Below are 13,135 nucleotides of genomic sequence, written 5' to 3' on the forward strand. Positions count from 1 at the left end.
CTGTCTTGCCTTACATTTGCCCAGCTCTTCCCTCTGGCTGAGAGGGAACTGATTGTGTTCCAGTTGGATCTGGAGGGGTTTTGGAAACCCCACCTTTGAGCAGAGACCCAAGCCTGATCCTGAGGTTGAGGAAGTGCTCCTTATCCTGGTGGGGTAACCAGATAAAGTACAGGCTGCCATTACATTTGGATTTCAGGTAAATAATACATAATTTTTAGTGTAAGCATGACCTGTGCAAGATTGGGATATACTTACACTAAAGAATTATGTATTTATCTGAAATTCATTTAGCAGGGAGTCTTCTGTTTTCATTTGCTGGATCTGTTAGGCTTCCCTTCAGGTCAGTTTTCTTCCTTATTGCCTCCATCCAATAGCAGAGGCTAAGAACTCCAGAGTGAAAAAGGTCCTAGGGAGGTGCTGATTCTCTTCCCCTTTTATAGATCTGGAAACCGAGTCCCAGCATGGAATCACTGTGCACTTTGAGGACCTTGCTAAGCTACACGACTTTTCTTTTTCATGAAGGCAGCACGTTTTCTAAGTGTCCCCTCTGCCCAGGGTACTGTGCTGGGTGTTGAGGGATGACAGTAACAAGCCCACCGTGTGTAGAGGGCAAGGGTCAAGAGTTCCCTTAAGGCATATGAAATAAGAGGCAGGATTCAGACAGACCTGGGTCCAGATCCTGCTTTGCCATGTATTAGCTGCTTGTCAAGTCACTTCTCTCTGAGCCTCTGTCTCCCCTTTAATGTGGGGATAACTATTTCTATGGGGGGATTGTTACCAAGGCTCCAGTGGGGTGATGAAATGCCAGGTGGGGGCAGGGAAGGGTTTACTGCATGATGAGAGAAGAGAGGTGCCCCCAGTAAAGTTTGGTGTTGCCCACAGGTCGCCAGGCATCCTGAACCACCCAGATGATGCAGGATGGAGGTGCCAGAACTCACTCGCGCTTTCTCACCTGCCGGGGGCCAGCCGGCTCTGGCTCCTAGACACCCAGGAGCCCCAGGTGGGCAGGTCTCATCTCACCTGACCCTGGGCCCTGTCATTCTGCCACCGGAGCAGGGTCTGGCCCCTACCGTGTTCCTGAAGGCCCTGCCCATCCCATTGTACCACACAGTGCCTCCGGGGGGCCTCCAGCCACGTGCCCCCCCTGTGACACACAGCCTCGACGGGGGCAGCATACCCTTTATTCTCAGCCCCCTGCTGCGGCCTGAAGGACCCGGCCCTACCCAGGCAGGGAAGCCAGTGGCCCCGGCACTCACCGTGAACATTGTGGGCACTCTGCCTGTCCTGTCGCCAGGCCTGGGGCCCACGCTGGGGAGCCCGGGCAAGGTACGGAATGCCGGCAAGTACCTTTGCCCACACTGTGGCCGGGATTGCCTGAAGCCCAGTGTTTTGGAGAAGCACATCAGGTCCCACACGGGTGAGAGGCCCTTTCCATGTGCTACCTGTGGCATCGCCTTTAAGACCCAGAGCAACCTGTATAAGCATAGACGCACCCAGACCCACCTCAACCACTCTCGGCTGTCCTCGGAGTCTGATGGCGGTGGGGGCAGCCTCCTGGAGGAGGGGGACAAGGCTGGGGAGAGCTCCAGAGCAGATGGCATGGGGGACAGCAGCAGCCAGAGGGTGGGTGGTGGGGCCCGATCGGAGAGACCCCTTTCTGTAGGCACCCAGGGTGCTGGGCACTGCCCAGCGCCTGCCATGCCCCTGTCTTCTGTTGCCAAGACCCTGGGTCTGAAGTTGGAAGCTGTTCCCTGTCCAGGGTCCACATTTGCTGACAGAGAGACCCCCGTGGACTCTGCCCACACGGCCTCCCCTGGGCCTGCCCTGGCTGGCTCCCAGCCGAGGTGGAAGCTGCCAGAGCAGACGTCCCCGACTGCCAGCCGGCTGTGCTCCCTGCAGCAGCAGCAAGTGGTCACGTCCTCGGAGAAGCCCTGGGACGCCAAGGCCTTGGAGGGCCGGCTGCGGAAGTGTGAGAGCACCGACTCAGGCTACCTGTCCCGCTCGGACAGCGCAGAGCAGCCGCCGGCCCCTGGCAGCCCCCTGCATAGCCTGTCGGGGCACAGTGCTGAGTCTGAGGTGGAGGTGGCCCTGGGGCCTGGGGGGCCCAGCCTGCAGCTGGAGAAGAAGCAGCTGGAGGAGCGCATCGCCTGGCTCATCTCCCACAATCAGGCTGTGGTGGACGATTCCCAGCTGGACAATGTGCGGCCCCGCAAGACGGTCCTGTGTAAGCAAGGCAGCATCGACCTGCCCATGCCCTACACCTACAAGGACTCCTTCCACTTTGACATCCGGGCGCTGCAGCCAGGCCGGAGGAAACCCGCTGCCCTCAGCTCGGCCCGTTCCACCTTCACCCCCCCGGACAAGGCACAGCCACTCTTCTTTCACTCTGTCCCCACTCAGCTCTCCACCACTGTGGCATGTGTGCCCATCACCAGGAGCAACTCACTGCCCTTTGTCGAGGGCACCAGGACATGGCAGGAGCCCCCGGGCCCCCAGGACGCCTGCCCCAGGAGGCAGAAGCCTCTAAGCCCCAGGCCTGCCCCCGCCCAACTGGTGAATGTTCCCAGCGGCCACCCCCGGGCCCTGGTCCGACAGGCTGCTGTGGAGGACCTGCCATGCCCCCCCACTGGAGACAGTCTGGTGCCCGCAGAGGACTCGGATAGAAACAGAGCTGCTGCTGGGGTGGGGGCAGCCAGCAAGGGCAGAGCAGGCAGTAAGAAGTGCAGCCAGAGGAAGCTGAAGATGTTCTCCCAGGACAAGTGGCAGGTGTATGGGAATGAGACATTCAAGAGAATCTACCAGAAAATGAAAACCAGTTGCCATGGAGGGAAGAAGGCAAGGGAGATGACCCTGGGTAGTGGGACAGAGCTGGCCCTTCCTCTCCAGGAAGAGTTAGCAGGGAATGAGGGCACAGTCCCATTCCAGGACAGGAGGACCCCTGTCCATGGGGACACAGCTGTGGGGGCCAAGCCAGGGCCTTGCCAAAGTCCACTGGCCCCGGAGGGCTTCTTGGTGATGGAGTCCCCCAAGCAGAGGGAGATGGTGGTCAGAGCAGGAGGCAGTGACCAGCCTAGGGTGAACAGGGCCACCTCGCCCCCCACCCTCAGCTGCAGAGAACCCCCCTGCTTGGGCAGCAAGAGCCCCCTGCTTTCTCCAAATGGGAGGCTGGAGCTGGGGTGTCAGCTGCCTCCAGCACCTGGTCCCCTCAGGGGAGGTGACTTAGAGGCTCCCAAGCTGATTTTGCCAGACCCTAAGATGGAAGAAGGCACCAGTGGTGGTGGGGACAAGAAGGAGACCTGTCAGTGGACCCAAACTGTGCCAAGGCGGCCCAGTGGTAGCTCTGGGGAGCCCCAGCCCTCAGAGGACAAGCTCCCCTCAGAGAGGAAGAAGCTGAAGGTGGAGAAGCTGAGCTGCCAGGAGCAATCAGAGCCTCTGGGAACAGAAAGAGAGGCCCCAGGTGGCCCCGTGCAGGCCACGTCCCCACCATCTCAGAACCAGGACTGTGACCCTGGGGATAAGCCAGGGGAGCTGCATGAGAGTGCTGATGGCATGGCCAGGGGCAGGGCTGGGCAGCCGAGCAGGCCCTTGGAGCTTTCTGGCGCCCCCTCTGCTGCCCCTTCTGTGGCCCTGAGGCAGGTGGGGCTGAGGGAAGAGATCTTGCCATGTCCTAGAGCTGCGTCCCTTGGGCATCAGTCCCACCTGGCCACTCAGGCTCCTGGTGTCCTCGCTGCCCTGGCAGACACTGCCTTCCCCCCCAAGTACCTCCTCAGGTTGCCTCAGGAAGAGACCCACCCACCACCTCCCGTCGCCCTGGGGCCGGGACAAGGCCAGGACCCTGTCTGCAGGAGAAGGTGGCCCGAGCAACAGGCATCCTTTGTCGGGTCAGGGCTGGGGACTCTCCTGCCTCCCTGCCCGGCTTCAGGCTTGGCCCCCAGTGGGGCAGACAGCTTCCAGGAGGACCCCAGCTGCTCTAGGCCATGGGGCAGGAGAAAAAGGGTGCAGGGAGAGGAGAAAGGATACTTGGACACTGGCACCCCAGCAGCGGGGCAGTCCCATGGCTCATCCAACAGCAGCCCCAGGGAGACAGCTTCCTTCTTGCCCACCCCAACGTGTGCCACCTGGAAGAGTGGGCCCCCTGACACCCGGCACCTCTGCGCGGGCAGCACTGTGGTGGGGGCCAAGCCGTCTGGGGGTGTCCTGAGTCCCTGCGCACTTAGCAGGGAGTTGGGACCTCCTGAGAATGCCCCGGAAGACCCTCCCTCGGGGCCTCTGGCTGGGCTCAGTTCCTGCCACTCCTTCCTCACAGCCCCCACGCCCCCCAGCTGGCCAGAGCTGGCCTTGTGTACCCACTCAGAGACCCTGTGGAGCTTCAGGGCCCATGGCCCTTTCCCGTCATTGAGGGCTGAGCCCCGACTCACATGGTGTTGCTTGAGCCGAAGCCTGCCTCTGCCCACAGAGCAGAAGGAAAAGGCTGCTTCTGTGTACCTGGCACTGCACTTCCTTGGTGGCAGCGCGCAGGACAAGGGTCCAGACGCCCGGCCCGTGAGCAGGGCAGTGGTGGGAGGATGGACGAAGACAGGCCTGGGAGAAGGAGGGCAGGTCCAGACATCAAAGGTAAAATCCTCCTTTGCCTAGGGCCCCAGGGCTGGGGGAGTGTGCTTGGCACACTCGTAATGATGGAGAGGGGGCGTGAAGCCACCCCGGGGAACGCTTGCTCTTTGTGATACCGTCTTCTCAGCCTGCTCCCAAGGGAAGTGGGGCTGCCATACACGGCGGGATAGATAAAGGCCAAAAATGCAACACAAAACAAAATAATGAAAAAATACATTTCAAAGGAAAGAATTACTGTACCAAGACCCTAGATGAGATACTTTCCATCACTAGACGTTAAATTTAACTCTGAGCTTCCCAGTAACAGCAGCAAAAAGTGAAATGAACACAGCCCAGGAAAGCTCTGTGGGTGACAGAGGATTATAAACTGGAAATTGTTACTGAGAGACTCCAGGTGAAACACCTTCTCTTACAAGGAGAGAATTATTGAGGCACCTGGCTGGCTCAGACGGTAGAGCATAGGACCCATGATCTCGGGGTTGTGAGTTCGAGCCCCACATCGGGTGTAGAGATTACTTAAAACTAAAAAAGAGAGAGAGAGAGAAAGAGTTATTATACCAGGAACTCAGGAAACAATTACTATGATCAGATAACTTAACGTCCGAGTTCCCTGGGAGTGGCCAAAAGGGAAGGGGCCGAGTGCTCTGGAGTTCTCACTTGGTGACCAGTAGTAAGTTTGTGGTCCCATCTCGAGAGCGAGTCCATACATCTGGATTGTGTCCTGCTCTGGGAAGTCTTGGGCCAGGGCAGCTGAAGAGGGTCCTGGAGCCTCCGTTCTGACGTAACCGTAGGCAACAGTGGCAGAGCTGGGACTCCAGACCCTTACGGGCTCTTCTTTGTCCCGAGAGTGGTGATTAATAAGGAATGTGCTGAGTCTCAGATGGGGGTGCGAGGGGCAGGGCGGGTGGGATCCGAGACCCAATTGGGCCCTCCTTCCTCCAAAAGGCCATTGGGTACCAGGTGCGGGGGTTCCTGGAGAGGTGGAGTTGGGGGCTGGGGGTGGGGGTGGGGAAGACCTGGCCACGGTGTTCCCTGGGCCTCCAGTTGACACCATAGGGCTTTGAGCAATATGATGCCAACATGCCTGGTATTTTCAGCTCTCCTGCCCAGTGGCCTCAGGGATGGTGTCCCAGCCTGAATGGAAGAAAGGACCGCCGTGGAGGAAGGTGAAGATGTTCCGGGGGAGTGGCAAACAGAAGCTGAGCATCCGCTCCAGAAGGTAGGGGGTGTGGCCTCCTCTGTCTGGCCCATGTGTGCTCATCCTGTCAGGAGCTGCCAGGGGCGATTTGCTAACCCCAGGAAAACCTTCACAGGGGTTCCAGAGGGTCTGTGTAGGAGTGAGGGTCTGGAGGTTCATGGGCAAAGGAATCAGTTTGTTCCCCATCAGCCCATCTGCACAGCACCCTCCCCCGACTGTGCTTTTCGGGGGCACCTCTCCAAGGCCAGGAATCCAGTAAATATTTGAAATAACTGAGTTGAGAACACATCCACCCGTTTAAGTCCTGAGGAGAGAGTACGTTAATTATTTACAGCTTTTATTGCTTTTTTATTTATGCAAGTGGTACATGTCCTTTGCAGAAAAGTTCGGAAATATAGGCCAGCAAAGAGGAGATGATAAAGCATCCTGGTACTGCCTCTGTTCCAGGGAGCATTACTGGTGTGTGTGTAAGGTGCTCTCTTCCAGACTTTTCTCTGTGACACGTGCATGCACAGCATCTCCTGACAGACGGGACGCACAGCTTTTACTAATACCACTCTTTCATCGTTGACAGTCTTGCCCCTTTGCTCAAAACCGTTTAGCTGCTGGGGATGAGGGGGCAAGGCCACTCTTTCACCAGGTCCCGCCCCTCTGTGCCGCCTGATAAGCTGTTGGGTCTGGTTTTCCTGTGGCCTTCTGTCCTGCTCAGGGTGACTTCGTGTTGCCTCCCTGTCTCCTGTTCTCAGATTCACATGCTGAACCCAGAGCCCTGATGCTTTCCCGAATTCCGCCTCCACATCTCGGCCCTCTAATCTCCCCTTCCTGGAACATGCCTGCCTTCTCCCCTCATTGTCAGTATTTGACCCAAAGCTGAGATATTCTTCAAGAGGCAGTGCAGATTCCTAATTCTTTCCTACAGCTGCTCAGCACCTCTGTGGCTAGAGGTGATGTGCCCTCTGGACAGGCTTCGAGATGAGGCCCCTGCCTGTTTCAGCTGTCTGCCGGACCACGTGTCCAGAGCTGGCATCACTGAGGGCTTGCTATGTGCCGGGCACTGTAGAGTGACCCCCATTTTTCCCCTGAGGAACCTGAGACACAAATCGGGCAGCCTCTCCAAGGACCCAGATGTGAATCAGCAAGTCTTCTTTTTTTTTTCAAGATTTTATTTTGTTTATTCCAGAGAGAGAGAGAGAGCACAAGCAGGGGGAGCAGCAGAGGGAGAGGCAGAAGCAGGCTTCCCACTGAGCAGGGAGCCCGATGTGGGGCTCGATCCCAGGACCCTGGGATCATGACCTGAGCCGAAGGCAGATGCTTAATGACTGAGCCACCCAGGTGCCCCTGAATCAGCAAGTCTTACTGCAGAGCCTGTATGTAGATAGCAGCTTGCCCTGTGCCCCCCAGCCTGTGACGGGCATGAGAGTCACCTGGAGTTGTGTGGGTTTTCTTGTGATGCTGAGACACGTTCCTCAGGTCTGAGGTGGGGCCTGAGACTCTGCATTTCTAACAGGCTCCCAGGTGATGCTCAGTGTGCCAGCCCCCGGGAGCACTCTTGCAGGAGCTATTCTTCATGCTGTCCCAAACCACATTTCATCCTTCCCCAAAGAAGCCCAGCTGTTCATAGCTGAATGAAAGAAGGGTCACTGCCTGTCTGACAGGGACATCCAGTCCTACCGCAAACCCCTGAGCCATGCAGAGTGGGGGAGGGATGGCTCCCTCAGGGAGAATTTGGGTGCTGTTCTCAGATGGAATGAATGCTAGCCACACCAAAGAGAAGCTGCTCATGGATTCAGAGAGCACAGGGATGTTGGTAGGTGGCCATGTGCCCCGTCAGTATCTCCCACATTGGACTGATGTGGAAGACGCACTAAACTGCATGTAGTGACAGCTGCAAGCCTGTTTCTGGGCCTCAATCATGGTCCCAGGAGAGGTGGGGTGAGGGACAAGCATGCATGCCTCATTGACTGCTCCCACCTTCTCCAGACTTCAACTTAGCTAATACAACAGATCATCACCATGCACCTGCTAGGTGTCAGGTGCCACCATGGAGACCAGAGGGGAAACTTTCCCAAACCAGGCTGGTGGTGCCTGGCTGATGCTCCAGGAAGCCTGGAGAGGCGTCTGCAACAACTCCTGGGCCAAGCATAGCCTGGGTGAGAATCTCCTTAGGTCTGACCACATTTATAAGTTTTGACTCTTAGTAGCCAAATAAATACCAGATTTCACATAAAAATCTGCATTTCTAGCTTGTCTTGAAATACCTGAAGCGCTGGAGAATCTGGGCCTGCCCTCCTGCATGGCAGCAGCTAGCTGGAGCTGAGTAGTGGCCACCCCTGTGGACACCACCTGTGCTCTGCACCTCGCCTCAGTCCCCGCCCCTCCCTGTGGAGTTACACTGAGCTTGGTCTTAACATCTGGCTTTGCGGGAGCCAAAAACTGCCTCCCCCATCAGTGAGCTTCTCAGCAAGAGCCCATGGGTGGGAAGGTAGGTGAGGGGGCATTGGCTCAGGGGTAGAACAAGGTGGGGTCTGAATCCTAGATGAGGGTGAGGCCACTGAGATTTTTATATCCATTGAGCATTTATCGGGCAACCATGACTGAGCCATCATTTGTGCCTTTATTGGCTTTTGACTTTCCACTGAGTTCATTCCAGCTGCCTGGAGCTCCCAGCGTTGGCACATGCAGACCCTCTACCTCTTCCTACACAGCTCACCTCTGGCTCCTCATACAGCTGGCTCCCCCATCTCAGGAGAGACAGCACCATTGCAGCGGGACTTCCCGGACCTCTGTACGTCAGTGTTCCCCCTCCCATCATCTGCCTCCCACCATCTGGTTTTATTACCTTCATGGCGTGTTGGCACAATTCGTTTTTTTGAGGCATAGAGTTCATGGTAGCTTGCTTCTTAACACCAACAATGGAGAGAGAATGTGCCTCTCCTGCCTAAGTAAGTCTGACCTCAGAGATCTTCTTCTGAAGGACTTGCCGGATTAGATCAGGTCCACCCAGGATAATCTACTTGATTAGAAACCTTCATCCCATCAGCAAAAATACCTTTACCTTTGTCATATTTTGTTAATTAGGAGCAAGTCACAGTTTCCACCACACTCACAGGAGGAGAGGATTATACAAAGGTGTGACTTATAGGATCACCCTAGGGTGTGTCTGCCAGAAATGGCTTTTCCTGGCTCACCCAGCTTATGGAATTAGGGCTGCAATCTGAGTTTTCTGATCCGGTGTCTTCCATTGTACCACTCATGGTGAGTGGTTGCTAAGGTTTGTCCTTTTAATGAAGGACACACATCTCTGGGGAGGTGTTCAGAAGGGAATACGATGCAGGGCTTATGAGAAAAGAGTTCCCTTTAATGGCATATTCCTTACTAAGCCACTGGTTTGATAGCATTTGGCCTGCAAATATTTGATAAAGATGACTGATTTGTTTGACTCACTCGAGGTCTCAAACTCAGTTCATTTTCTGGTGGTGGATGGCATAGTTGGATGATAGAGCTTCTTGGAGAAGTGTCCTCTCCATTTCTTTCATATTTAGTCCATCTTCAGAAACAGGGATGTAGTGCCCAGTCTGAGGGGCAGTGTTGGGAAAATGCTGAAAGGTAGTGCCTAGTCTAAAGGGGCTTCGTGTTCACTGTTCAGGAGGCCATTTCACACAGCTTATTTTTTCTCTTTAGTATATTGAAATCCATCCATTTCTCACATAGTAACCTACGGGCAATTTACAACGGAAGTTAATAGTAACATAGGATTTGTTTAACGTATATTTACTTTGCAGATAACCAAACAGGAAAACTTTTGATGAAGGGTTTATCTACCATTGATCATCCATCATCCATCATCCATCCATCCATGTCTGTGTCTATGTCTAGATCTATCTATTTATCTATCTGTCTACCCACTGACCTACATACGTACCATCTACCTGATCAGTTTTCTGTTGCTGCTATAACAAATTACCAGTTTCGCATAAATTTTGTTGTGAACAACACCAACTTAGTATTTTATAGTTCTGTAGATCAGAATTCAATATGTGTCTCCCCTGACAAAATCAAGGTGTCAGCAGGGCTGCATTCCTTCTGGAGGCTCCAGTGGAGAATCAGTTTCCTGCTCATTTGGGTGGTTGGCAGAATTTCGCTCCTGGCCAGTGGCTCCTCTTCCATATCACAAACCAGCAAGGGCGGGTTGGGTCCCTTTCACACTTCAGGTCTCTGCTCCTTCTTGTTCAGTCTCACTTTTCAGACCCAGTCTTCTGCCTCTTCTTTCATTTTTAAGGACTCATGTGTTTAGATTGGGTTTACTTGGATAATCCAGGATACCTCATCATTTTGGGGACTATGCCCTTAATTACATTCATGAAATCCCTTTTGCTGGGGATGTCACATAGTCACAGCTCTGGGGATTAGGACACGGACATCTTTGAGGGTAGGGGCATTATTCCACTCCATCTATCTATCCGTCTGTTTGTCCACCCACATGTCTATGATGTATATGTGCATGATGCATCAATTTATGTATCTGTCTACGCACTCACGTATGTATGTATGTATGCGTGCATCTCTCTGTCATTTATCCACTCGTGTGTTCTCTTCTTGAGAAAGAGGCCTGTTTTCTTATTCACGTTCCCATTTCACTTCAGTTGTCTTCACATTCACCAGAAAATGAAATTCAGTAGCAGAGAATTCTCCATAGGCCTTAGCTCCCAGTGCATATGGTGAAACCCATGTAGCGGAGTATCTTTTCTCTTTTACTCTTGTTTTGAAAAACACTTAAAAATGCAGAACAGTTCAGAAAATATGTAACAGACTCTTGGGTAATGATCCAGAATTAGTAATTATTAACATTTTGTCATATTTGTTTCTGAGCTTTTGAAAAAATGAAATAAAATATTACTTTATATTTTATATATGAGGTATATGTTTATATTATACATTTATATATATATACACATATACATATATGTTATGTAGTTTTACATATTTAGCACTGATTCAATCTGTGTTTTCATACTTTGCAAGTCAATGTACACACTAACAATATATATAATTATTTTGAGTCTTTAAAGCATGTGTGTAAATACCATACTGAATTAATCATTCTTCAGTTTGATTTTTATTTTATTTTATTTTATTTTTTAAGATTTTATTTATTTGACAGAGAGGCAGAGCGAGAGAGGGAATACAAGCAGTGGGAGAGGGAGAAGCAGGTCTCCCGCAGAGCAGGGAGCCCGATGCGGGGCTTGATCCCAGGACCTTAGGACCATGACCTGAGCTGAAGGCAGACGCTTCATGACTGGGCCACCCAGGCGCCCCCTCAGTTTGATTTTAAACTCGGTGTCGTGTTTTTGAAGGTCTGGCCGTGTTGGTCAAATTCACTGATTCTAAGTGCTGTAGAGTGCTCCTTCCTATGAGGATAGCACATTTTATTGTCCATTCCCCTGTTTATGGGCATTGAAATTGGCTCCAATTTTTTTTGTGTGCTAATTTGCAGTGAATGAATGCATATACATACATGCCTCCTTAGGCACAATGCAAGAGGTTTTCTCAGAACTATACCCAAAAGTGGAATTGCTGGGTTATAAGGTAATCACATTTTCAACTTTACACATTATTTCTGAATTGCTCTTCAGAGCGGATGTGTCACTTTACATTTCCTTCAGCTGTGAGTGAAAATTTGCCCTGCTCCCATATTTCTGCTACGGTTTGTTATTAGCACATTTGTATGCTGTGCCCATCCAGAATTTGTAGGTTTCGGTATATATTCTAGGTTTGTGTATGTGCTTTGCCATTACACACACTGCAGATTTTTTCCCAAGTCTGTTCTTTTGTCTTTTTAAGCCCATTTCTGTATATTTTACCCACGTAATTGCAAATGTCTTGTCTCTTCATTCTTTTTTGCATATCAGAGCTTCTGGGATTATTTTCTTCTGTCCGAAGCATATTTTTTAAGAACTTCTCTAAAAGAAGAGAAGTCTCCATTCTCATTAGTCTGAAAATACATTGATTTCTTCCTTGTTGTTGAAAAATGTTTTTGCTGGGTATACAGCCTTAGGCTGAGAGTTACTTTCTCTCCACACTTCAAAGCCATTACTGCACTGTCATTTGGCTTCTATTTTGTGGCAGAAAAGTCAGCTGTTAGTGTACTCATCTGTCTTTCAGAGGTCTCTTATCTCTGGCTACTTTTAAGATCTTCTTTTAATCTTTGGTGTTCCGTAGTTTTACTTTGATGTATACAGGTGTATGTTACCATTATTTATTCCATTAGGAATCCATTGGGCTTTTATGATTTGTGGATTGATGTCTACCTAGAAAATTCTCAGCCATCATTCTTCAAACATTGTCTCTAAAACCCATTCTTGGTCTTCTCTTTCTGGAACACTAAAGTAATGTATCTTAGGTCTTCTCTTTTATGTGTCTTAACCTCTCTTTTCAATAACGTTGTCTTTCTGTGCTAAAATCTAGATACTTTGTTCAGATCTATCTTTACTAATTTTCTAAACCCCCTGAGTTATTCTTTTTAAAGCTCTATTAAGGTATACTGAATTGTAATGTTATGCATATTTAAAGTATACAATTTAATAAGTTTGGGTGTATGTACACACCTGTGAAACCAATAGCAGCATCAAGGTAATGTATCAAAAATCCCTCAAATTTCCATGTGTCCTCCTCCGTCCTGCCATCCCCAGGCAGCCCCTCGTGTGCTTTCTGTAACTATACAGTAGTTCCCTTCTTCTAGAATTTTATAGAAATGGAATCACACAATATAGGCTCTTCTTTGTGGCTGGGAGGTCTGGCTTTTTTTCACTCAGCATGATTATTTTGAGGTTCATCCATGTTGCATGTATTAATAATTCATTCCTTTTTTTTTAAAGATTGATTTATTTATTTTAGAGAGTGTGAGAATGGGGGGAGGGGCAGAGAGAGAGGGAGAGAGAGAGAGAAGCAGACCTCCCATTGAGTGCAGAGCCCAACACCAGGCTCCATCTCACCACCCTGAGCTCATGACCTGAGCCAAAATCAAGAGTCAGATACTTAACTAACTGAGCCACCCAGGCACCCCAATAATTCATTCCTTTTTATTGCTAAGTACTGGGCCATTGGGTGGATATGTCATAATTTGTTTATACATTTACTTGTTGGTAGACATTAATTTTGTTTCAGTTTGGGGCTGTTACAAATAAAAACTACTATAAATATCCAGACACAGGTCTTTGCATGGATATATACTTTATTTTCTAAAATTCTGAGTTGGTTATTTTTGTTGTTGTTCAAGTATAATTAACATAGAGTGTTATATTAGTTTCAGGGGTCCATACAGTGATT

General features: G+C 51.0%; 1 protein-coding gene across 5 annotated transcripts in view; it reads left to right on the forward strand.

The window, feature by feature from the left end:
* ZNF831 (zinc finger protein 831) overlaps positions 1-13,135 on the forward strand; it is a 92,521-nt gene that overhangs the window by 23,002 nt on the left and 56,384 nt on the right. For all 5 annotated transcript variants that reach the window (XR_003606989.2, XM_028089116.2, XM_028089115.2 and 2 more), the window contains 2 exons: positions 883-4,614; positions 5,709-5,830. Coding sequence is in view for 4 of the 5 variants with exons in the window: in XM_028089116.2 (XP_027944917.2) it covers positions 919-4,614; positions 5,709-5,830 (3,818 nt within the window). In the remaining variant the exon portion in view is untranslated. The remainder of the gene's footprint in view (positions 1-882; positions 4,615-5,708; positions 5,831-13,135) is intronic.

This window comes from Eumetopias jubatus, unplaced genomic scaffold, assembly GCF_037043125.1.
Source record: "Eumetopias jubatus isolate StellerSeaLion01/CBP00866 unplaced genomic scaffold, mEumJub1_p1.0 scaffold_9, whole genome shotgun sequence".
Taxonomy (NCBI): Eukaryota; Metazoa; Chordata; class Mammalia; order Carnivora; family Otariidae; genus Eumetopias; species Eumetopias jubatus.